Source organism: Oryza sativa, chromosome 11 (assembly GCF_034140825.1).
Source record: "Oryza sativa Japonica Group chromosome 11, ASM3414082v1".
NCBI lineage: Eukaryota > Viridiplantae > Streptophyta > Magnoliopsida > Poales > Poaceae > Oryza > Oryza sativa.
Window position 1 is genome coordinate 17,198,149 of NC_089045.1, and position 25,810 is coordinate 17,223,958.

Genomic DNA, 25,810 nt, shown 5'->3' on the forward strand with positions numbered 1-25,810 from the left:
ATTTTTTTCTAAACCAAATAACAATAATAAGATAAAATAGGCTTCACCCGTTACAATGGATATTTTTTCTAGTAATAAAAAATTTGGTACCTCCTCGTAACGGTAAAATTACTCATCAAATATATATTAATATATTAAGAGGTATCAAATTTATAATAGAAAAAATGGTACCTCCTTATTAAATATATATCGAGAGATATCAAATTTATAATAGAACATCAAATATATATTAATATATTAAGAGATATCAAATTTATAATAGAAAAAATGGTACCTCCTTATTAAATATATATCGAGAGGTATAAAAAAAGGAAAAAGTGGTACCTCCTTAGAAAAGGGTAAAATTACTCATCAAATATAGAAAGGGATAGACCGATCGTACCTGTGCTCAACGCGCGATGCAATATCCTTTTATGGTTAAACATGCTTACCTGAATTCATGTCTTCAATTTGAACAGATTGATTTTGTTTTAAATGCATATGCAAGTTATGATTTTTTAGGAAAGATAGCCGACCGGGGAAGACTCGAAACTTTGGATGCTATAATAAACTAATTTTGTACATTCATTCCACAGTGAGTGCCTTTTTTTAAGGTTACGGCGAGGACAATTACGGAGTATTTGCCCTTCTATCGGGATGACGCGCAATCATTTCGTTTTTTTTTTACTTATTCGAGAACAAAAGTCCGGGGCCCTTCTTATAAGGTAGTAACGATCAATCATTTCTAATACTCAATAGGATCACTTTCTTGTTCTGCAATTTCCGGCCGTTGATCTATAGCAATTTCTCGAGCCTATGATCCAGATTGATCAGAATAAGGAAAAAAATGAACATTATAACGATCACCAAAACGTTGTGTACATATGCACGATGAGATATACACCGTATAATGTACACACAGTATATATTTATACGTATTTCAACAAAGCGGAATTGTACACATACGACGTACATACACAGCGTACTTTCACAGTACAAACAACACGCAGACACGGTCCGTACTGGAGAACGCCATCACACATTCACACTCATCACACGACAGTAACATTTTTTTTTTCCTTTTATTGCGCTCGGCTAGCTCATCTTATTATTCAGGAAGGTGACGTGGCGGCCGTCGCCGGCGGCGCAGACACATGGTGTGGTGGTGTGTCGAGCTCAGTGCTGGCCGGGCAGCTTCTCCTTGATCTTGTCCATGATGCCCTTCTTCTCGCCGGTGTCGGTGGTGGTGGTGCCGTGTGCGCCGGTGGTGCCGGTGGTCATCCCGGTGCCGTGGCCCTGCTGCCCGTAGGCGCCGCCGGTGCCGCCCATGGCATGCTGCTGCTCGCCCTTGTTGCCGCCGGGGAGCTTCTCCTTGATCTTCTCCTTGATCCCCTTCTTCCTCCTCCCTCCCATTCCATCATCCTCAGACTGTCACAAAGACATTAAAATTTTTCAACGAATTTGTACGCAAGGTTTTACTGGGGGGGTAAAGAATTGGGGGCAAAATGTTTGTACCGAGCTTGAGCTGGAGCTGCCGGAGCGTTGCAGGACGCCGCCGGTCTTGTGCTCCTCCCTCATCGGCTGGAACTGGCCGCCGCCGGTGCCGGTGGTGCCGTGCGTCCCCATGCCGCCGGTGGTGCCGTGCGTTCCCATGCCGCCGGTGGTGCCGTGCGTCCCCATGCCGGCGGTGCCCATCTGGCCGTGTCCGGCGCCGGTGCCGACCGGGTTGCCGTACTCGTCGACGCGGCTGGTCACGTGGCCGTGCTGCCCCTGGTGCTCCATCCTGCTTAAGCTAAAGCTGAAAAAAAACTCTCGGAGATCGAGGTGTTCTTCTGATCAGTGGCTAGCTCACTTAGCTCTTGCTGTGGTGTGCAAGCAGGTGAAGGTGGTGGCCGCCATTTATAAGCCGGAGGAGGCGAGGAGATGAGCTCGATTGCCACGGCATGGGTGGAGGGAGACAGGGAGACGTGTGCGGGAGCCGGTGGACGGTGGCCAGCGCGGCGTGGAGAGGAGCCGGACGTGTCCAGGCGGCAGGCGCGGCGGTGGCGCCACGTACGGTGTCGGGCGAGGCGTTTCTCGAAGACACGGGTGGTGACTCATCGGGGGGAGAGACGATAACTATGTGTGTGTACTGTGCGCGTGGATGGACGGTTTGGATGAGTGCTCGCCGTGGATGGAGATAGGAGAGGATGCGTAGGAAAGTTTTTTTTTTCGATGGATTTTATCCGTTCTCTTTTTTGTTGTGAAATATTTTTTTAAAAAATAAATGCTCATGGGCCTGAACGCTGCGTTTCGCAGGCCACGGCCCACGGCCCATCTCTGCGGTCTTTTAGATGAATAAGTTCACTTTGTATACCTTTCAACTGGTGGTCAGTTTCACTTGGGGACTGCTATGTATCACACGTCCAAATTGGTGTAAATTGTTGGACGGTGCTGTCGATAAAAATTGTTTCAACGAAAATATTACGGATGTTTCACGAACAGATAAAAATGTTCCAACCCTTAACCAAGATTGTTTCAACGGAATGTAATATTCTAACATACTGAGTGCAACACCAAGAGATCAATGGATTCAACATTGAGTCAAAATAGAATGAAACACCTTTATTGATTAATACAATAAAGTACAACAAAATTACAAATAGGCTACAATACCACTAAAATTCTCTAACAAAACCTACCTCTGTCTTCTTCTATTTCGGCCACGGGAAACAAACGACCAGTATGGGAGAGATAAGCAAGCTGATTGTGTACATGAGGACAAGGGCAAGCAGCGATATCAGTCGGGTGACCTTGCCAGGGCTAGTTGCGTCGGCATCTGGTCTAACATCTCCTTCTACACATCACGCTCTTCATGTCGGCAGCAGAGGTCCAACCCTCGTCCGGTCCTCCCTTTCACATCATCTTGCTTCATGGTCACTAGCGTGGTCGCCGGCATCCTCCCCCCTTTTTGTGTTGCGCTGCCCCGCTGTCATCCGCGTGGCCAGTGACCTCCTCCGCCAACACCAGCATGATCGCCAACGTCCTCCTCCCTCTTTGCGTCACGTTGTCTCGTCGCCGTCCGCATGGCCGCTGCCGACCTCCTCCCCTCTGTGTTTTGGTGATTGCTGGCTACGGTGCTCCACCAGCTTTCTTCGACGGTGTCATTGTGTTTCCTACAAATGCAAAAATAGTGAGGAGAAATGAGAGAATAAGATCGTGGGAGGAGAAATGAGTGGATTAGATTGTGGGAAGGATAGGTTAAATCGGTAGTGGGTCTTACCTTATATGACCGTTCGATGTTTCTTCTTGTATTGCACGCGGCGGGAGACGCTGGTGGCGAGTGAGGCAGTGGTGGAGCAGCCTCGTACATGACGGTGGTGACAAGGGTCATCCTCTCTACAGTGCAGTCAGCCCTTGTGGGTGCACTCAGTGTGTGGCTCACGTGAACCCCACCACGTGCCAAGTAATGCGGCGTGCATTCCTCCATGACCACCGACTGACTCGATCCCCGTCTGGCTCAATCCAACACTCGAGCGATCGCCATGAACCCCCGTACGATCGAGCAAAACACAACGAGAGAGGGTGAGTGAGGCGGATAACGATGGGTGCGCAAGTGCGCAGCCCTTGGAGGCGATGAGCGAGTGGAGGAACTCCGCGTGAACCACTGGAACCGCTGTGGCTGGCCGCAGGGACATCGACGCCAACGCCGGCGGGAGAGGCATGCAGCGCAAGCGAGCACACTTGAGGGCAGACTAATATATGAGCCCACGTTTTCAATTCTTTTTACCGATTGATATGCAGGTCCATTTGAGTTTTCTATGTTTTAGTTTTCTTCTAATATCACCTAATTGTCATGTAGACGTCACAAGGAATGAACATCAAGTCAAATAGTCAACATGACCACCATACAAAACCACCAATTTAGTAGTCCAGAGATATATGCTATATCGGTTTAGTGTCTCGAGGAGAAGATGATGACAGAGCGACACCACCTGTATTGGAAGGCGTTGGTTATACCGACCAATACATGTAATTTGTAATTATGGAAACTGATATGTGGATCCCACATGTAATGGGTGAGAACGACCATATGTGATCTCCTGGTTTACATGCAGGGCCGGTCCTGACTTTTTAGGGTCCTGGTGGGAAACTAAATTTAGAGACCCTTACCATACTATTATCAATAGTTACATATACTGAATTAATACTATAAACATTTAAATTGCATTCAGAAATAATATTTAAATAGACAATAATGCACATGTTACCTTAAAAGTTTCTTCTGCGATTCTATCATATCATCCACCCTTTTCTTTTTTTCCCTTTTCTCTCACTACCCGTTGCATACTTTCTCGACGACATGGCCTGATAATTCAAAAAAAATATAGTAGTTTAACTCATATAAATTACATAACAAAATTACAAATCAAAATTACAAATCAAAATTTAAAATCGTACCAATTAGTTGATCACAAGCGTCTAGATGCACACCGCAAGTGAGTCAGAAATACACACTAGTGTCTTCGTCATGTCTAACTATTGGAACAACTGAATAAACCTAACATACGACTATACATCAATAAATGCTTATTTACATATTAATAGATAAAAATCACAATAGTAAATTTCAATTTTTTATTTGACGATCGGTTAACAGCCAAAGCTTGTATAGCAAATTCTTTAATCTGACGACTATACATAACTGAACCAGACGAAGCTAATCCAGCTGCTACCATGTAAATGCACAGGCACATAGGATCCTAGCTAATAGTAATACCTGAATCAAGATTCAAGAGGTGGCAGGCGGCAGCGGCTGCATCCGCCAGGCGCTCACGGAGTCACAGCTGCACTGCACCTCGTACCCTACTGCCGTCGACCGTCGTACGGAGCAGCGGAAGAAAAAGGGGAAGCCGGCCACCGGCGCGCCGATGCGTGGCCTTGCGCCATTGCGCCGCGCGATTTTGGTGCCGTGAGGAGGAAAAGATTAGAAGAGCGGCGGCAATCGCGGGATCGCATTTTGTTCGCCTTCCGCTTCCGGCTTCTGCGCACGGCGCGTCTGTTCGCCTTGATGCTAGGCCTGGGTGGGGCGGGGGCGGGGGGAGGGGGGGTGGTGTTGGGTGAGGGCCCCTGCGATTTGGGGGGCCAAAGCGGTCGTACCGCTCGACCCCCCTGGGCTGGCCCTGTTTATATGCTACTGGCTAGGTCAAAATTTCCCAACAGCACATATCATGCATGCATTATGATACACCATATCAATGCGATCTAGCTTCGGAACTCTTAACGTTACTTCTACTAATGCCAAGAGGAGTCCATTTCACACGATTTGGTCGAATATTCAAAACATCAATTATTATGCTATAACATTATAATTAATAGTATTCTTTGGAACATATATATCCATACCGTATCTTTTTTACTAGACGTTTGCAAAATTATTGATGGTCTAGAAGACTTTAGCCAAATGTTATCACAACCATCAAATATTTGAAGACTTTAGCCAAATGTTATCACAACCATCAAATATTTCCAACCGGACGATGTAAACCCACATATCTCAGCAGCTCACCGACCAAAGCAGCCGAGCCAAGCTGTCAAGTTGTGTACTGTTGATCACGAGGGCCTCTCTTGTCTCCTGCAAGCACCAAACATAAGGCAAAACAAAACTAGTCAACTAGCCGTACAACATGATTGGGATGATGGCAAACATTGCGCTACGCACCCTGAACACCCTCTCGTACGTAGCAACGCAAGCTTCCATGAACTCAGTGACCAGCACTCCCTCTGTCTAAAAAAACGAATCTAAAATTATATATGACACGTTCTGATACAATAAATCTAGACATATATATATCCATTTTATAGTACTAAAATACGTCACATCCAATATTATATTGGCTTTTACAGGACGGAGGAAGTAAATGATAAGCATGTACATACCATAGCAATACTGTTGGCCACCCTCTTCCCACCAACCGCTGCCCATCATCGCATAAATAACCAAGAATCTAGACATCTAGTCTGCACCAGAATGACCGGTTTGATATCCATCAATGGCGCCGGAGCGGCAGATTGGCCGCTTCCGCGTTGCCATCCGCTTTGTCTTCGGCGTGGCGGTGGCGGTGGTGGTGGCAATGGCGGCCGTGCTCACGGCCGGCAGCATGGCCGCGGCGGCGCCGAACGGCCTCACCTACAAAGGCTTCATTCCGAATCAGCCCGTGTGCGCTCGGTCGTGCGTGCCAGGGAGGTCCAACTTGCCGCAGAGGGGTTGCTTGAAGATCTACCGATGCCGGTAGTACTATAGTACTAATGTAGCAACGTTTCGTGAGCGTTTATGCAGATTTTTGCATTCTAGTGTGTGTTACTGAATCGTCTGAACTCTGAAGCCAAATCTATGTATAGGTGCGTGCTCAGCGTGTGATGATTCAGGGTTCGTCTTGTACTCGAATTGAATAGCTCCATATTTTACTTCGTTCGGATTATATTGGCCTACAGGGGCGGATCTACAGTATAGTCATCGGTGTCAGGCGACACCGATGACTTTCGGTAAAACCTATAGCAAAACTACTTATTCATATATTATAGCATCATATTCTAAGCATAATTAGCATACTATGACACCGATAGACACGTTATGACACCAATGAATCGATTTTCTGGATCTGCTACTGTTGGCCTATATATCTAGCTTGTGGTCTCTACAAATGTGCATGTTGCTTTGCTTATGCAATTATACAGTACGTATTTGTATACGTTACAGTGTACAATATATTTGTACAATCTCAAATTTAATTATTTTTGTACTTAGCAATATGTAATGCAATTGCTCAGGCCTATTCGTTGGTTCACACTAAGTTAATAAACATTCAGAAAAATCCATAAAACTCCTTAGGCCTTGTTCGGTTAATACCATCCAAAAGATGATTGAGAAGGATTTAGAGAGAAATGATTTTATACCTATTTAGGCATGAAAATAATCCTCTCTAATCCCTCTCTCACGGGGATTAGCCGAACATGGTTTAGAGATTTTTTTTATGGAAAGGAACTTAGCATTACGAAAATACAGAAAAAAATATTGCTGATCAGGTCCTTCTCGTATCATTTTTTTTCTCTTTGGGGTTATGATATTATTAGAACCAGGATACGTTATGAATGAACAATATAATATATGATGTTCCCTTGTAACGAACAGCACAAAAATTAAATGTGAAACTATGATAATTAGGTACTCTTATTGTTTTTTTTCCGGGAAATTAGGTACTCTTATTGGATCAATTAAGCTTGTATTGTGTCGTCCATATAATCTCAAAATGTATTTTTCGAATCCTCAAACTTATTATTCTGAATATTATACAGGTTCAAACAGGCCCCAACTCGCTTTGTGCGTGGACGTAGCGTACCATGGTGGCACCTACTATGTATTGTAGTAAGTGTAACATGCCATGACACACCGTACAACTTTAGAGACTGTGTACTTCACCTTTTTTTTAAGAAAGTTAAAATGTGCATTCATTTATAGACAAAAGACTCTCACTATTATAGAAAACGCATGACCGATGCGGCGCTGATGAACCCTGGTTATTGGTGCCAGTTTCACAAATGACACCTTTGAGGTGCACACGAGCTTAAAAAAATCGGCTCGGTGCATTCAAGCTGATACATCAAGGTTGCATATCCTTGAAATACCCCGGATCCCAAATGATGCCTCAAATCACCCAAAATAATGCCCCAAATCCATGAACACATTAACTACAATCAATAAACTCCAAACAAACAACACATCCAGATCCTCAAGATGAAGACCCTAGATAACATGAATAAACATCAATAATCACAAGAATTGAATGAGGGAGGGGAAGATGCGCATCCGCCAGCCGCTGATGGTGTCGCAGCTCCAACCCGCCAACACCATCATACCTCCCAAACCATCACCATGAAGGTCGGAGTCATCTAGATCTGGTGGCCCTCGACCTCCAGGCTGCTAGATCCGGCGGTCTCCCACCACCACGCCGGTAGCTGTAGCCACCTCCTCCGTCATCGCACCTCCCTTCTTCTGCTGAGACACCATCTTCGCCAGCCACTGCCGCATCTAGCAGGTGGAAGGAATGTTTAGAGAGGGGGGCTTCCGTTGAATAAAAGGTGGCTGAGGAGCGAGCGCTGTTGAGGGTCGAGCACCGATGCGCGAGCTAGAGAGAGAGACACACACACACATACAGATAGAGAGTAGAAGAAGTCTCGAGAGGGAGGAGGAGGAGGAGGAGGAGGAGGAGATAAGGATGAGCCCAATGAGTAGCTTGGCTTGGTCTGTTCATCTATATATGTTTTGTTTTTTTTTAAAAAAACAACACCTAAATTTATTATATGTGACACTTTATTTTAAAATGCATATATAACATGACAAACTTATAGGTGTCAGTTTTTCCAGCACCTATGTCCTCACGTAGGTGTCGTTTTCCCAAATGGTGCTTCGTCGACGCGCGTTCAGACTGGAAAAGCATTATATATGTTAGTTTTGGATTTTCCGGTACATATGGTGCCGTCCCTTTTTGTGCATTTGTGTGTTTTCCTACTGTACCCGTCAAAACTTACTCTTTGGGCTCAATATACTCCATGCACCATTTCTTTAAATAATGGAATAACATTCCGTCATTTGGTCAACGAGCTAAAGCTAATGATTACACAGTCCACACATAAACAAATTCAAAACACACTGACATGATATAAAGAAAACATAAACTAAAAGACACCAACACAAGATAAAAGAACGCTGAATTACTGAATTCTATTCGAGAATCTCCATTCGAAGTTGGCAAAAAGGTGCATAATCATTGACTCAAGTTTTGACTTGCATCATTTATTAGCTTGATATCATCATCATGCCGTTGTAGATGAGTTCATACCCGAAGCTAATTTGTTGCCTTGAAAAGTAACTGCAAATAAGATTTTGATGGAGTTTTATCAAAAACTATATCATTTCTAATAAACCAAAGAACCCAACATACGGTGGAAGCACCTACAGGAATAGGTTTCTTAACTTTTTATTAACACCCACCAGCCAATTCCCAAACATATGAGAAACACTATGTGGTGGGTATAACCAAATGATAATTGAATTGATCTCCAAAGAAATCTAGAAAAATGACAATATAGGAAAAGATGGTAAATTTTTTCATTTTTCATAAAAAAAACATCTCAAACTACCATTCTAATTCCTCTTTGCCGAATTATCATTTGTTAACACAATTCCTTTAAGGAAATACCATATAAAAATTTTAATCTTAAGGGCATCGTAAGCTTCCAAATGATCTTATTCCTCTCTATATACCCATTATTAATTATGGCTAAATACATTGATCTAACAAAAAAAATGACTATTTTGATGAAAGTTCAATCTAAATATATCATCCTCCACTGTTCAATTAATATGCACAATTGAAGCACACAAATTATGCCAGTTGACCAAATTCTGATCAACTAAAGCTCTCATGAAGAAAACATTGAGCGGAACAGAACGCATAGCGCACTTGCAATTGAAGAACTTTTCCTTCTAACTATAGAATACAACGACGGGTATTTGTCATTTAAAGAAAAATTCCCTAACCACTTATCCTCCCAGAATCTGACTTGCTCACGATTATTAATTATCCAGGAATCCATACTTAGAAATAAACTCTTAACCTTCATAAGACCAGACAAAAAATGGGAATCCCCTTGTTTTCTTTCGACCTAGATTATTGATTTACTACTAAGATATTTCCTATTCAACAAGTCTTGCCACACACCTTGTTCATTTATTAATTTAAACAATCATTTGCTCAATAAACACTGGTTTTGGATTTCTAAATATTGATACCAAGTCCACCCTGATCTTTTGGCTGACTTATAATGTCCGATCTAGTCAGTCTATATTTCTTTTTTTTATGCTCATCACCGTGCCAAAAGAAGCGGGATCTATCAAAATTAATTTGTTGAAGAACCTCTTAGACTTAGATATCATAAACATAACTAAACTTGATAACACAAAATTAATCAAAACAAATCTCTGTCCAACAGACATATGTTTACCTTTCCAACTCGTTTGTTTTTGTTCTCAATTCTTTGCTCAATTGTTAACCAATAATTATTACTAAGCATTTTATAATGCATAGCGATACCAAGATATCTAACATGAAACTCTCCTATTTTACATCCGAAAATATTTGAATAGTGCTCATAACATTCTTTTAACTGACCAAAGCAAAATAATTCACTCTTGTGAAAATTTATATTTAGGCCAGATAATTTTTCAAAAGCAGTTAGTAACAACTTCATATTCTTCGCTTTCTCTAAATCATGCTCATGAAAAATAATAGTACCATCAGTATATTGTAAAATAGATAAACAATCATCCACCAAATGTACAAGAGTTTGAAAAATTGCCCCCACTTGATTATTTACTTTAATACCAATATGACCCCCTTGAATGAAAGAAGCAATCCAATCACACCATTTTTGCAAAAAACCCATCATTCTCAAAGTTTGTTGAACATAAGACCATTCCACTTTTTTTTTTTTGACCAGGAAGACCATTCCACTTTATCATAGGCTTTCTCAAAATCAATCTTAAAAACTTACCATTCATTTTTTTTCTGATGTAATTCATGAACTGTTTCATGGAGGATAACAACCCCTTTCGTAATGTTTCTCCCAGGTATAAATGGTATTTATGTAGGACTAATAACTTTCTGAGCTACTCCAGAAATTGTATTTGTAGCAACTTTAGTAAAAATTTTAAAATTGGCATTAAGTAAGCAAATAGGCCTATATTGTTGAATCTTAATAGCCTCCTTGCACTTAGGAAGTAAAATAATAGTACCAAAGTTGAGTGATTAAAGATTTAGACTTCTATGAAAATCCTTAAATAAATCTACCAAACCAGGTTTGATAACATTCCAAAACACTTGATAAAACTTAGCAGAAAATCCATCTGGACCCGTAGCTTTATTATGTTCCATTTGAGAAATTGCATCTTTAATTTCATTTTCCGTAAATTCATCTACTAAAGAATTGTTTTCTAATTGAGACACTTGGGGGATATCACTTATCTGGCTTTCATACAAAGTTTAAGAAGAAGCTTCACGAAGACAAAAAAAGCTCTTCTCTAAGCAAAATATTAGGTATTTGAGTCACCTTCCAAAATATCTTTAGTCTTAGCTCGCTGATACCTTTTAATTTCCTCTTCTCTAAGCAAACTAGCTAACATATTCCTAAAAAACGTCTTGTATCAATCTCATCCTCACTCAATAGAGTTAATTCAACTTTTTTTATCTAACAAAATCTAAATTTTCAGCAAGTCCTTCTTTTCCTTTGACCAGATTTAACTTTTTTATCTAACAACATTTGACCAGATTTCCTGAACCATATCTACAAAACCATCTCTTAATAACCGATCTAACTCAAAATTAAAGTTTTGTTGACTATTACAAACAGAAGATAAGTTTTGATGACTATTACAAATAGAAGATGAATTTGTATTTAAGAGTAAAGGAGCATGATCCGAGACATCTCTATCTAATTTTCCATAAGTTGACATTGGTAATTTATTTGCCCAATTATAATTTTTACAAGACATTGATAGATCTCTAAGACTAAGATCATCAATAATAGCACTAAAAAGAAAATGTCATCTATTATCAAAATTATCATTATTCTTTTCCGCAGAGCTGCGTAATATATTAAAGTCACCACCAATAATAATTGGTAAGGTTTCATGACTACACATATGAACTAATTCAGTAAAAAATTGTTCCTTAGATTCATTTTGTGCCAATCATACACAAAATCTAAAGCTCATTTAAACTTATTTAATTTATTACAAATATGAAACTTTATATAAAAATCACCCTCATCAATTAAACCAATATGAAAAGTTTCTAAATTAATCACATACCACCAGATCGCTCCGTAGGAGGTTTACAATGCAGAAAAAAAAAATCTCTTCAAGCATAAAGATTTTTAAGGGCAGAAGATGTAAGATCGTTGTTAACCGTCTCTGATAAAGCAATAAAATCTATTTGTTGTTCCTTAGTAATTCATGCCCCATGAAACACAATAATGTTTTATTTCACTAAAAAAATATTTCATTTTTTCGTATGATCTGCATGTATTGAAAGACTGAAAGTCATAATATATACTACCTCCTTCCCTAAATGTTTGACACCGTTGACTTTTTTAAACATGTTTAACCGTTCGTCTTATTCAAAAACTTTTGTGATATATGTAAAACTATATGTATACATAAAAGTATATTTAACAATAAATCAAATGATAGAAAAAGAATTAACAATTACTTAAATTTTTTGAATAAGACGAACGGTCAAACATTTTTAAAAAAGTCAACGGCGTCAAACATTTTGAAATGGTGGTAGTAGTATATACCATTGCTCGCCATCTTTATAACTTACCTACTACTTCGCTGTCTACATATATTGCAACAGCTTTACTACTTCGTTTACGCCGTCTATATGTATTGCTGCACCTTCATTACTTCATGGAGTTTGCAAGCAAAGATCAACATATGACTAATCTCAGATCCATGAGAAATTTGCGACAAATGATACAATATAATATTGTGAGTTCCCTTGTAGCTGTTCATCTTTTCAGCACTCGAACTGTAATCCAAGTAATCCAAAATACAGGAAGATGATGCATCAGGAAGTTAATTGTTCTGACGAGTAGGGTTGAATCTTAGTGCCCTACCGATAGTGCACTACCGATATGAGTAACCACATGTATGGCTTTGGTTTGCATTGGAGTCACATTTTGCTACTGGCACTCTGGCAGCATCTTGGCTTTCCACAATAATTTTCTACTATTTTGTTTTGGAAAAGCATATGCTATTAATTTGGTGCCTGTGCTTAGAATGTTTTTTCGCGAACACTATAAACCTTTTCCTTTTCCTTTTCTCTCAAATATTTAGTTTTTGTAACATTGGTTAATTACAATGATTTGGTCATGTATATTTCTGCCAAAGTTGGCGGATGACAGCATTAAACAATTGCACTTTGAAGGATGTTGAGTGTCCGTGAATACAAGCTCCATGAGCACCCAATCCCACTGCTAGAAGACTGAGGGCCCACTGCTAGAAGACTGAGGGCTTCTTTGAATTGCAGGATTGAGTAAACGCAGGAATAAGAAAAACATAGGATTTTGATACGGTTGTAAGTGTAATTGTGTAAAATAGATGATTGAAAAACACAGGAATGAGCGTTTGATTGGACCGTAGGAAAAAGATAGGATTTAGAGGAGAGATAAAGACTCAAAGAAAAGTTTCCATGAAGTAGAACCTAATGTTAATTTTCCTCTAAAAACATGCATGGCATTAGGTATTCCATAGGAATTTTATAGGATTCCATAGGATTCATTACTTTGATTCAAAGGGCTATATAGGAGAAATTCCTATAGAAATGAAATCCTCTAAGATTCCTACGAATTTCCTTTGAATCAAAAGGGGCCTGAAATAGATTGAAATACTGAAATGGATTGAAGTGTAAAATGTATTTGGGTATTTACCGAGTGTTTAAGAAGGGGGCTTGGCTATTGTGCTATTAGTAGATATTAATCTATATCGTAGACCTTTTTCTATCCGATGAACTAGCTCTATTTATACTATCACCTTCATTAGTGGTAGTAGAAACTAGCAAGGGTGCAATAGTCCAATAGAGAAGGGTATATGGAGAATCAAAATATTTGTCCCTCCGGTTCAAAATTCACAAGTGGGGCGAGGCATGTCTCGTTCCCGATCAGATGAATCAAAAAGACGACGCCGCAACGGCAAGATGACAGCTTGTTTCAGCAGGGCGGCGCACACTTGGGGTGCATTCAGAATGTCTCAAACTGAAACGGGAACAGAGCATTGAGAAACAAAGGATCTCCTTAATTAAGTGGGTTATGAGAGAGGAGGAGGGCTTCATTCTTATATCCATATGTTTTGTTTTCTTCATCACAAGCCATATTTTTGCACACTACAGTGATGGCTGATACATCGGTGGGAGGTCCCAACAAATGAAATCTCTTTAGGCACCGTATAGATCTAATCAGATATTTTGGAAGAAATATGTCAATGATGAAATGCCCCTGGTATAGAGAGATAAAATACGTTTATAACCTGCTTCTAAATCGATAGCTTAGATTGTTTATACTACTAGCAGAATACTACCAGTAAAGAGCACCATAATGGAGCTCTTAACTCTTAAGATTATGAAGTACTGTTAACTGAAATGTCTTTCAGAAATCACAATAGTGTGGAACGATGTAAGATGTATGGAAGATGTGGAAACATTTCCACGTCTTACATATATCTTCCAAATGTCCATTCTTGGGGAACGCAATTAGCTCTTTTTCTTACTGAATGTCAATAGCTCTGGGCCTCTGGCACTTGGGGATCAACCCATGGAATCGGAGCACCACCCTGTCAACTGCACATTTGCATAGTACGCACCTTTTTAGTGGATTTGTCTAGCTACGGATTCGGGATATATGGAAGATGTGAAAATGTTTCTTACAGTTGAGAAAAATTAATGCAAGGTATATTGGGATATGCGTAGGCTACGATAGCATAAATTAACATTTTCTACCACGTAAACCAGAAACCATGCAAAGTGTTATATCATAGATGGTTACCACTCGATGCGTTGCGCAGCGAAAGAAAGCGCTAAGAAGGCGAAGGAACCTTCGTGATGTAGCGCGTCGATGTAGAGGAAGTAGTTGATCGCACCGGCTCGATCTTCTCCTCCTCGTGCGTTCTCCTCGCCGTACTCCCACGCCGATCAGCACCGCAAAGCAGCGCGCCTCTGCCGGTATCTACATGTACAGGGACGAAACGCCACGCGCAGATATGCTAGCACCCATGCACTGCTAGGGTTTTGCTCGGGGAGGGGAGTGGTGGCTAGGGTTCCTCGCGTGATGCAATGCCTCCGCCGGTCACACCCCTCACGAATATATAGGATACATGATTCGGGCCTTCAACGCCCGTAGGACTCCTATTCGGATCCCTATCCGAGTTAAGCTCATATTGGGTCTCCATCCAATCCCCTTATTCCGGCCCTTTAAACGTGGGACCCTGCAGTTTCATGTACACTCGGTTGTAACCCGAAAATTCCTTTTCGGTCCACGTGTCAACAGTGGCCCCTAGCGGAACGTATTGACCGACCGAGCATACACAAAGATCATATCGGTTGAACCTCTAGTGTATACTTGTATGAACCCCTCTGCCTCACGACATGGATTAAGCTTAAGGCTAGATATGTGCCATCCTCTAATAGATTAATCATTCACTCGAACTTGTGATAGATTATATAACTTGTGATTGACTCCTCAATCACCTTTGGCATGGCCATGCACTTCCATAATCTATAACATCGAGGGGCCCAGATATATCTCTCCATAGGAGGGGCAAATCCCATCTTGATTATTCATATCCCACTACATGTTTCATAGCATACCCGAAAACTACTTTTATAACTACCCAATTACGGAGTAGCGTTTAGCAATCCCTAAGCAAGCTACTACACATGTTGGGAACCATGATAATCTCAGGTCCAAGGATTCAATACCAACACTAAATGAAATTACTGATGATACAACGCATATGACTCTTGCAGTGTCTCATGTTGGGTCTATCCAACAACATGTTCCCCAACATATGTCCACATTATTAATTTGGTATCTCTATACCATGATCCATGAGACATGATAATCAATTAATACATATACTGATCAACTAAACATGTTTGTTCCACATATGATATTTGATTAGGGATCATTTAGAAATAGCAACATACAACATAAAGAGTCTCATGAAAGAATCACATATTCATTAAACATAAAGAGTCTCATGAAAGAATCACATATTCATTAACTAATAATTAGTTATCTATTTCAAGGAACAATGTCGAATAAATATGTAAACATATTATGTGATACAATCATCTCTATGATTGCCTCTAGGGTATATCACCAACAGTTAAGAAAAATTAATGCAAGGTAATCTTAAAATATCATAAATTTGTTATCTACTCCCAGTAAGTTTGTAAGGGATAGTGCTTAATTTGATGTTATTTTTTATGACCTTCAACTCAGTGGAACCTCAGACTCTGCTTTTGTTAGGAGTTTGTGACAGACTTCTGCTTCGTTAGGCGTTTGTTACAGCCTCTGCACCGAATACCTGCTTTGTTAGGCATTTCCACTGAGTTCGAGGTTACAAGTGTGGAAATGCCTCACAGTATGATTTGATTTTACAAGTGACGTGTAAATCTACGAGTAACGGAGTACTAAATAGTGGATTCATGTTAAAACCATGTGCGCATTTAAAATGTGGCAAATGGTTCATGCCACAAAAATGCCATAAACCAATATTATAAATTACATGTATTTACAAACTTCGTGAGTGTCTTTTTTTTTTTCATTGCAAGGATGCGTATGAACCATCAGCGTGACCTTTTAATGCATGCACGCTTGACAAACAAATAACTTAAATAAAATATGTAAGCCTGAAAATCTTATCAAAACTGTAAGATCAAAGTGTGTTTTGATTCTTATTCTGTGATTATTGGTTTTGATATTTGGAGATTATCGTCGAAGTGGTTTTGGAGATAATCAATTTTCAGGTGATGATCGGATTCACTGTTATTTTATGTGTCCGGTACGACCGGGCGGAGGTTGCTGGTCAGACCGGCGCTATGTGTGCGGTCGGACCGGCCGGCCCGCTATCTGACCGGCCGACGCTGTGTCGGTTTTGGTTTCGGGTTGTTTCTTTAGATATCCGTGATTGTTTCAGAGTTATGGCTTCTAGATGGATACTATACATATGTAATACTGTTGTTTGTTAACAATGAGTCAAGTTGGGGATAGCTTGATCTCGGAATATAGTTTCTTTGTTTGTTTCATGCGTAGGTGACTCGATGCCTCGGGAGAGTATTTGCGGTGATGGACCGGGAGTCGGTTTGGTGGTAAGACGATGTCCGTGGTGGTCAGATATCATGAGGGATACTAAGACTAGAGTTGATGCACGTGGTTGATGGAGATTCCATATGGCATACAATGGAGGTATTGTGTGCGTATGGGATGCAGAGTCGAATTTGGAAGGAGTTCAAATTTGGTATGATTGGTTATGTAAAGTTTGTTTCTTGTACCAGAGGGTTTCCTAAGGTGTTTAGGACTCTTAGTATGAGTTTGGTTCGTGGCTTTAGGCTGCCTACGTCATGTATAAATAGAGGGGGAGCGTGAGGCTTTCCGGTATCGCTTTTGTATTGCTTTTGAGAGCAATTGAGTTGCTAGTTTAGTTAGGGTTTCGAGTTTAGTCGAGATTTTTGTAAGGAGTGCTGTTGTTGCACTTTGTAAACACAGAGAGAAGCAATAAAGTTGTCATCTACTTTGAGAGTTCTTCGATTTGTGTTTCACCGGGTTTCGGCGGTCTAACCGGCAACTCACAGGCGGTCAGACCGGCGGCAAGGCGGCGGTCAGACTGGCGGGAGCACGGCGGTCAGACCGGCAGCGGCGGCAGGCGCGGCAGGCGACTTCGGCGGTCAGACCGGAGATTCAACACCGGTCAGACCGGCAGCATCCACTCGGTCAGACCGGCAGATCAATCTCGGTCAGACCGACTTCCGTCGATTTCGAGGGTAACTTTTATTTCCGCTAAAAGTTTTTCGGTTTTTAGATATACCAACCATTCACCCCCCTCTGGTTAGCTTAATTCTTGTGATTGGATCCTACAAAAACAATGCTAATTGTGGATAGCAATTTAAAATATTTATGGTTAAAAGTTGATTGGTGAAATCATATATCCATAGTTTAACTGCCAAACATGCTTCTTGATCAATTTATTTTTATACATATCCAAAAGAAAATCTTGTGTTGGTGTATATATATGCGTGGAACTTTAATGTGCCTTGTCCCCCTACCAGTCTAGTAAAATTTTGTATATGAAAATTTATGTCTATATCCTCGCATATTTCCATGTTAAGATATGTAAAAAGAAAAAGTAAATTTCAGAAAACTGCAACTTTCGTGACAAAACTATCAGTTTGCTGCAACATTAGCGACATGCTTCAGTTTACTGTAACAATAGCGTGAGAATTTATCACTAAACCGTAACTTTTACGTTATATGTTGCTACAGTACATATAGATGACAAATGTAGCACCATATGACGTAAAAGTTATAGTTTTGTGATAATTCCCACGCTATTATTGCAGCAAACTGAAACATGCCGCTAATATTGCAATAAACTGATAATTTTGTCATTAAAGTTGCAGTTTTCTGAAATTTACTTTAAAAAAATGGTTTGTGATCCATGTATATGCATCCCTCCACATTTCAACTTGTTTCAGACCTCAACCGAGTGCTGCTCGATCAGCCTTGTGTTTACAAATATTACACTCCCATACTAGTTTGATGGAACCATTGCAACAACAACAACCAAAAAAAAAATCTACAATGGAGCCACCATACATACTCCTCAAAAAACCTACTCCCTCCGTCCCATAATATAAGGAATTTTGAGTTTTTGCTTGCAACGTTTGACTACTCGTTTTATTCAAAATATTTTGAAATTATTATTTATTTTATTTGTGACTTACTTTATTATCTATAGTACTTTAACCACAACTTTTTGTTTTTTATATTTGCAAAAAAGAATTTGAATAAGACAAATGGTCAAACGTTACGAATAAAAACTCAAAATCCCTTATATTATGGGACTGAAGGAGTAGATATGATGGAACGGTGGTTGGTAATGATAGGCACCTGGGAATTGGAATGATCGAACGAGATATCCTTGTGCGGTAATGAGTAGATAATCTCTGCAGAAATTTACTCTGTCAGATAGTGTATCGATGGGTTGATAAAACAAACAATAGCAGGAATCTACGTCATCATTCTTGCAGGTGCTTCTAGTATCCTCCGTGCAAGATAGGTTTGCAAATTGCATCAATATAGCTAGCGACCTATAGGATACGAGCATATATACGTGTCATATAGCCTGTACAGCTAATGTTTAGGCCGACGGCCGTCAGGTGTCTTCGCAATGGATTTATCCTAAGTGACAATTACAAGTCATAGAGCTAGGAAGCCCGAGCCTGTTAGCCAGGAGAATGATGTGTCAATTCTAGACTGCAACTTCCGTGGCAACAGTAATGTCCAGAAACAAACGTCAAGCAGTCATCCCTTGGAGTTTTGGCTAAGTATTTCTAGAGATGGTTCTGCCATAGCTTAGAGCTGCCATAATTTGCCCTACAGCCTATAACAGCTGCTTAGAATTAAATTTTAAAACCTCGTTCTGATGTTGATTTTGAATTCTTTTCATCCCATTTTGTTTTCCAATGTGAGCTGTTAAATCGTTTAGGACTCATATAAAAGTTTTACTTATAAATTTTTTTATTGCTAATATGCGCCGTATGACTTGTAATCAGTATTAGTTTAACCATAGGTTCTAGTAATGATGTTTCACTTGGTTGGCTAGGGTGTGGCCAGTTGATGGGGCTACTCGGTACCTCCTGTTGCTGCAACTGCACTTAGGCCCAGTTTAGGGGAGCTTGTCCCAGTTGTAGCTTTTTCCAAAAGCTGCTTCTGCTAGAAGCTGCCCCAAACAGTCCACAGCTTCTGAGAATCTGTAGTTACAGATTCTGAGAATTTGTAGTTACAGATTCTGAAAAATGAACTAAGAAGCCAGAAGCTGGAGAAGCTGGGTTTCAGAGCTTTTCCAGATTCTCAGAAGCTGACTACCAAACAGATGCTTCTTATAATCTAAAGCTCCCCAAACAGGCCCTTAGGCTGTGTTCGCACAACCTTGTTCCCATCTGGATCAGTAATCACGGAAACGGAGCGATCCATTAGCACGTGATTAATTAAGTACTAGCTATTTTTTTAAAAAAAATAGATTATTTTGATTTTTTTTAAGCAACTTTCATATAGAAACTTTTTACAAAACGAACCGTTTAGCAGTTTGAAAAGCATGCGCGCAAAAAACGAGGGAGAGGTGTTAGGAAAAGGGGATACCGAACATAGCCTTAACGGTAATAGCACTCATGTACCGCTATTGTTGTAGTTACTGTTGGTATAGCTGCAGCCACAGTCCATCAAGGTTACTTAACAGGCTCAATTTGTGCTTACAAACTCTTGCGGTAGTTGGTAGCCTGGTATCCTAGTAAAAACCATTGTGACTATCAATGAAAAGCAGGGTCTGATGGCCTTTATTTTTTCAACAAAATATAGTCGTCGTCATCACCTATATGGCTGCCTCACATTATTTCCCAAGCACTACTTCACCCATTGCTGCCATTTACCCCCTCATATAGCATCCCAGCCATCATGGTAACATAATTTGAATGAGGTTTCATTTAATTTGTTTTGTTCAGAATATCTCCGGTTGGTTGGTCGAAAGTTGGTCGATGATCGCATTAAACAATGGCACTTACAAGTAATGTTGGCCGATTGTGAAAACAAGCTTCAGGTGCACCCATCCTCACTGCCAGGAGCAAGAAGCGGATCAAAGAGAAGGACAGTATGAACATTAACATAATAAACAAATAAATGTTCAACATGTTTCAACAAAGCAATAGAACATTGAGATGGACAAATAAATGTTCAACACGTTTCAACAAAGCAATAGAACATTGAGATGGACAAATTTCAACAACCAAGAGATTAAAGCATGTTGGGCATTACCTCATAACAGATGCATAAAAATTTTCTGTAAAAACTTGGCTCGGATCTTTTAATGTTATTTGGGGACGAAAGTTCAAAGAACAGCCATCCAACTTGTTCTAACGAAGGCCCAACTGCCCAACGCCACCATTCAACAGGATTACATTGTTTTTTGAAGGAAATATATACTAGGTGGAATACATGATTTTTCAAGGAAATGTATGTTTCAACAAGAAAATAAAACGATATTCAACTCAAATTGAAATATGAGTGTACTATATAACTGTTAGCTTGCATATGCAAAAGGCATCCCCAATAGAAAAAAATAGCAAATTTCATAAAACCATATTTATCGATTATGGTACAAGTTGAAAAAATAATTTATGCAAATGCGTTAGTTAGAACAAAGTCAAAAAGATCAATAGTGTGGTTTTGTGAGACTTTACAGCCATAATATGTCGGGTTAAGTGTCATGTGCTAAAACCTCTATGGTTTTAGACTTTTGGTTTTGTGCAGCTTAGAACACAATACATAGGATTAAGTGAAGTTTACTCAAAGGAATATCATATGTCTTCATGTAAAGTAATGGATGTGAATGTACAAACTTGGCGAGCACTGTAGTTTTCTCTACATGGAAGACAAGACAACACAAGCACTCTTAATGTACCCAAGCCAATTAGATGGACTACAACATGAATTCCGCGAGATTTTTATTCAAATGTACATATGTGTTATAGTTATGAGTTCTAGCTAGTTTTCAACACTAGTTAATAGGTTGGAGTCATGTATACAAAACAATATCAGCACACACCAGATGTGCCTTTCACTTCATTTATTTTCATATATATCTAAAACATAAGCATGGATTTTCCCTCAACAAAAAAAAAGACAAGCATGGATGTATATGCATTCATGTCTCATGTTCTTCCATTCTAGGTAAATGTATGTTCCAATTTATTTTCTGTTGGTTTGTCCTCACATCTTTGTACTTGTTGTGGTATGATGAACGTAATAATAATAATTTTTTGAGGGGAACATAATAATAATATGGTTCATGATCTATATATGTGCCTCCATATACTCGACTCTTGTTTCAGAACTAGACAAAGTGTTGGTCAAGCTCGTGGATTACAACAGTATGTGCACTCCCATACTAGCAAGGATAGAACTACATGATAGGAATGAGAGGCATCTCAGGGAGTTGGCACTAAGGATCAAATAGCTTCTGTTGTCGCAGTAATGAGAGCGATTGTAACGAGCATCATTGATGACCATAGAGAAAATCTTCAGGTCAAGTTGCACGTTTGTCACTAGGACAAGATGCAACAACAAATAGCAGGGAACAATTAATACAATGTCCTCTCCCTGTGCAAGTTCTTCGATAAGCAAATGGCAAGAGAGTCAAAGATGACAGTGGCGCACTGCGAAGAGGGACAGTAACTTTTTTTTTGAGAACCAAATTACCTTCACCATTGCACCTATATGATATTACCAATCCATCCATCCCTCAACGGCATTTAACAAAAACCTACTGGGCACATTACAATACATGCATCCATAGCGCTTAATATAGAAAAGGAGTGAACTGGAGAGGAGCAGAGACTGAACGAACCGTTAATTGCAGGTGGAGGTTGTTGCAAAGCCTGATGAAGGCGTTGTTTGAGGCTGGACGAATGGAGCGACGCGGCCGGTGAGCGAGAGAGGGGGGCTGCGCAGTGTGTGGCTTGGAGCTGTGAGCGGCAGTCGAAGATCACGACGGAGTCGTTAGCGCTGGACGCACCGCCAAACGTGAATCTGCCGCGGTGGCGGAGCACGTCGGCGAGCTTCGACGGCTGGGGCTGGCTGCTCATCCTGGCGTGCCGTGTGGTAGAAGCCGAGGAGGCGGGGTGGGTTGCGGGCGCGGAAACAGCAGAGGAAAGCCAGGTTGGAGGAGTGACGGAGCCAGCGCCTGGAGACGAGGGTGGTGGGGAAGCTGAGGTGGAGGAGGTCGTCATCAGTGAGCACCGTAGTGCAGCAGCGTTGGTGGGGGCTTGGATCGGGGCGGAACCATACGGTGATTAAGGATCGTGGATGGGCGGCGGTGTGGGCGGCTTGTGGCGGGAGGGGCAGCGGAGCGATGCGTCGGTGTGGGCGCGTGAGAGGGGGAGGCGCGGTTATGTCTACGCTGGCTTCACCATCACCACTACGGATTTTTAAAGTAGTATATAAAGATAAAGATAAAGATTCACTCGGCATATGTGTAGAAGGAATAATGAAAATGCTCTTAGCCTAATAATGTTCATATAGGACAGTGCACATTTTCATTGATCTACGCATATAAAATAGACAATGCATATTTCAAATGACATAGCAACATTGAACTGTATCCATCTATATATTTCAAACAACATAATTTGTCTCCTCAATTGAGCATATTTCAAAAGACATAATTCATTGGATATTGTTGCATCCATCTAATGTACAATAAGTAAGATAGAGATATTTGGATAAATTTGAGTAGACAAGCAGTACTCTAGAAATGTTACTGCTTGTAATTTCTATAAAATTTGAATGCCATAAATGCTTGTATATATTTGGGAATGGAGGGGTACACCATAAAAGATAAAAGATACTGTATAAATGATGTTCATACCATCCTGCTCATCAACAAAAATATATACTACTTGATAAATCCAAAGAGTGCTAGTGGTGGTGGTGGAACCCTTCTCAATTCACAGAGCATGCATGATACGAATGCAATGCTTTGTATAATAATATAAAACAACATTTTTCACAAAATATGCCTCTCCAAATACAAGCTGCAAAGGAAATAGGGTTTCTATAGGCATGTGATTCTTTGGCCAAATGATCACAGGAAATAGAATGTTTATCTAAGGCTGTCAAAAAAGCTCGAAGCTCACAAACTGTTCGAGCTTGGCTCAACCAAAGCTCAACTCGAGCTTCACACGAGCCGAGCCCGAGCCTGCTGTGAGATTCGCAAGCCTCACCGAGCCGAGCTTGAATAGCTCGTCGAGATCAGCACTCATGCATGGTAGCATTAGTCCTATAGACCCTTCTGCTACTTGGCTTAAATTTTTTTTATTTGTCTAAATGCTATGCTACCTAACACACGTCACAACAAAGCCTCATGTATGCTCAAGTGCTACTAGTACCTACTACTATCCTATACTACTGTAGCACAGTACCATATAGCCTATACTACTGCCCTACAAAAGCCTGTGCAGCTATACTACTATGGTGTGAAGTTTTCTACATCGCCATCAATGCTCTGTTACCAACAACTAATACTTCTTCCCATAAAGGTGTGCATGGCACAACTTCTTAGTACTAGAACCATTAGTTTTGTGCACAATTTTTTGTTTTCAACCTATTATACCTCTCAAGCTCGTGAAAGCTCGAGGCTTGGACGAGCCGAGTACAAGCTTACCTCTAAGCTCGGAGAATGATGAGGCTCAGTTCGAGCTCGGCTCGAGTCTCTACTGAGCTCGAGCTTACACAGACAAGCACGCTCGAGCTCGGCTCGTTGACAACCCTATGTCTATCGCTTGACTGTCTATCACACCCGGAGTTTTCTCTTCCCTTAGGTTCCAAATCACTAATAAATGGCTTCAAGAATTTGCTTTGGTTAACCAGGAGAAAACCCCAGTTAACAATGCATTTAATAATCAGAATTGTCTGGGAGAATTTTTTTCAAAATCTCTTTGCTCTTAACAGGACTTAAAGAGTAAATATCAGATCACCGGGGGCAATGTTGCTAAGTTAAAAGTGGCAAGTTAATTATATTTCCTTTGCCTTTGGTCGTGAATTGTGCCCAATTCACTCCCCTCTCAGTCAGCGGTTTTGTTTTGCTTGACGAACCGTATCTGCGTCAGTTCATGGGACCGTTTCCTTTCCTTTACTAAAATGGCACCACATTGTTTTTCCTTTTCGGGAAAGTCCTACTACCCTCATTTTTCCTTTTTCCCTCCCCCTCTCCCCAGCCGGCCGAGCCACCTTCCCCCCTGCCATGCGCGCCTCCCCACCCCTTGCCGAGTCGGTCTCCCTCCCTCCCTCCTAGTCCTACTCCCTCTAGGACTCCTCCTTTCCTAATCCTATCCACCCCTATATAAGTGTTTTCCCCCTGTTTTTCTTTCTTTTTCCTCTCCTAGTTGTGCGCCGCCCTAGCCCGCTGACGCGCTGCCGCCCGAGCTGCCGCACCGCTGCCGTCGTCGTCCCCGCCATTGTCGCCCTCGCGTCGCCGATAATCCGTTTTCCTTCTTAATTGAATTGGTTAATCCAATGTCAATAATCTCCCGTCTAACCTAGCTGTTGTGTCCTCTGATCTCTAGCGCCGCCGTCGCCGTTGATCCCGCCGGACTGCCGCCGCCGTCGTCGTGTTCCCTCGCTGGTTTTGCTTCCTGGTGAGAACCTCTCTCCTGTTTTAGGGTTTTTGTTTCCATTGTTAGCCGTGCCGCTGTGCCGTGCCGCCCTAACCGCTGTTGCCGCCGCTACCGCACGCCGCCCTAGCCGCCATGCCACGCTGCCTTGCCGCCGCTGCCGTGTCGCGCCGCCTAGCTGCTCCGCTGCCGCTGCCATGCCGAGCCGCTTGACGCCGTTGTGCCACAATCGCGCTTTGCTAGAACCTAGCCGCCGTTTGTCCCGTTCCTCGGTAGTTGAGTTGTCTAGCCGTAGGTGCAACCCTATGTTCCTATCGGCCTATCGTTTGCCATACGGGGGCTTTACCGTGAATTGTGTCTAGCTCGTTGGTTTAGTCGCAGACGTAGTTGAGTCGTTCGCTCGTTCGTTCAAACGAGGTGTTCCCCCATGGTTCGTTCATTCGTCCATCCCGAGTTGTCCTTTAGGCCAGGTTAAAGCCGTTCAGAGCCACCAGTTCCGTTCGCCGATTTCGTTTGATCATTTGGGTGATCCCGTGTCACGTTAAATTGACTCGTTGAGTTGGTATCTTGTGAGGCTCGCTTGCCAGTCAATGCATCCTTTGATCCTATGTTCCTTTTTGGGCTTTAATCCCTGTCAATTGGCTAAGGTTTTTCTGTTATTAGTAAACAGCACAAAGCATCTTGTAAAATTCATAACTAAATAATCTGAGCTCCGTTTTAACCCATTCAAATTGCAGTGAATTTGTTAAGATGTCAAGAATCCATTAAAATTGGTTTCTTTTGCTGTTTCA

At 41.2% G+C, this 25,810-nt stretch overlaps 1 protein-coding gene across 1 annotated transcript; it reads right to left on the reverse strand.

The window, feature by feature from the left end:
- Positions 1 to 805: 805 nt before the first annotated feature.
- On the reverse strand, positions 806 to 2,038 carry LOC4350454 (water stress-inducible protein Rab21-like). Its single transcript, NM_001423195.1, has 2 exons — positions 1,495 to 2,038; positions 806 to 1,407 (listed from the first exon to the last, which is right to left on the reverse strand). Exons 1-2 carry the CDS (start codon positions 1,759 to 1,761, stop codon positions 1,156 to 1,158), a joined length of 519 nt encoding a protein of 172 aa, NP_001410124.1. The 5' UTR covers positions 1,762 to 2,038; the 3' UTR covers positions 806 to 1,155.
- Positions 2,039 to 25,810: the final 23,772 nt, after the last annotated feature.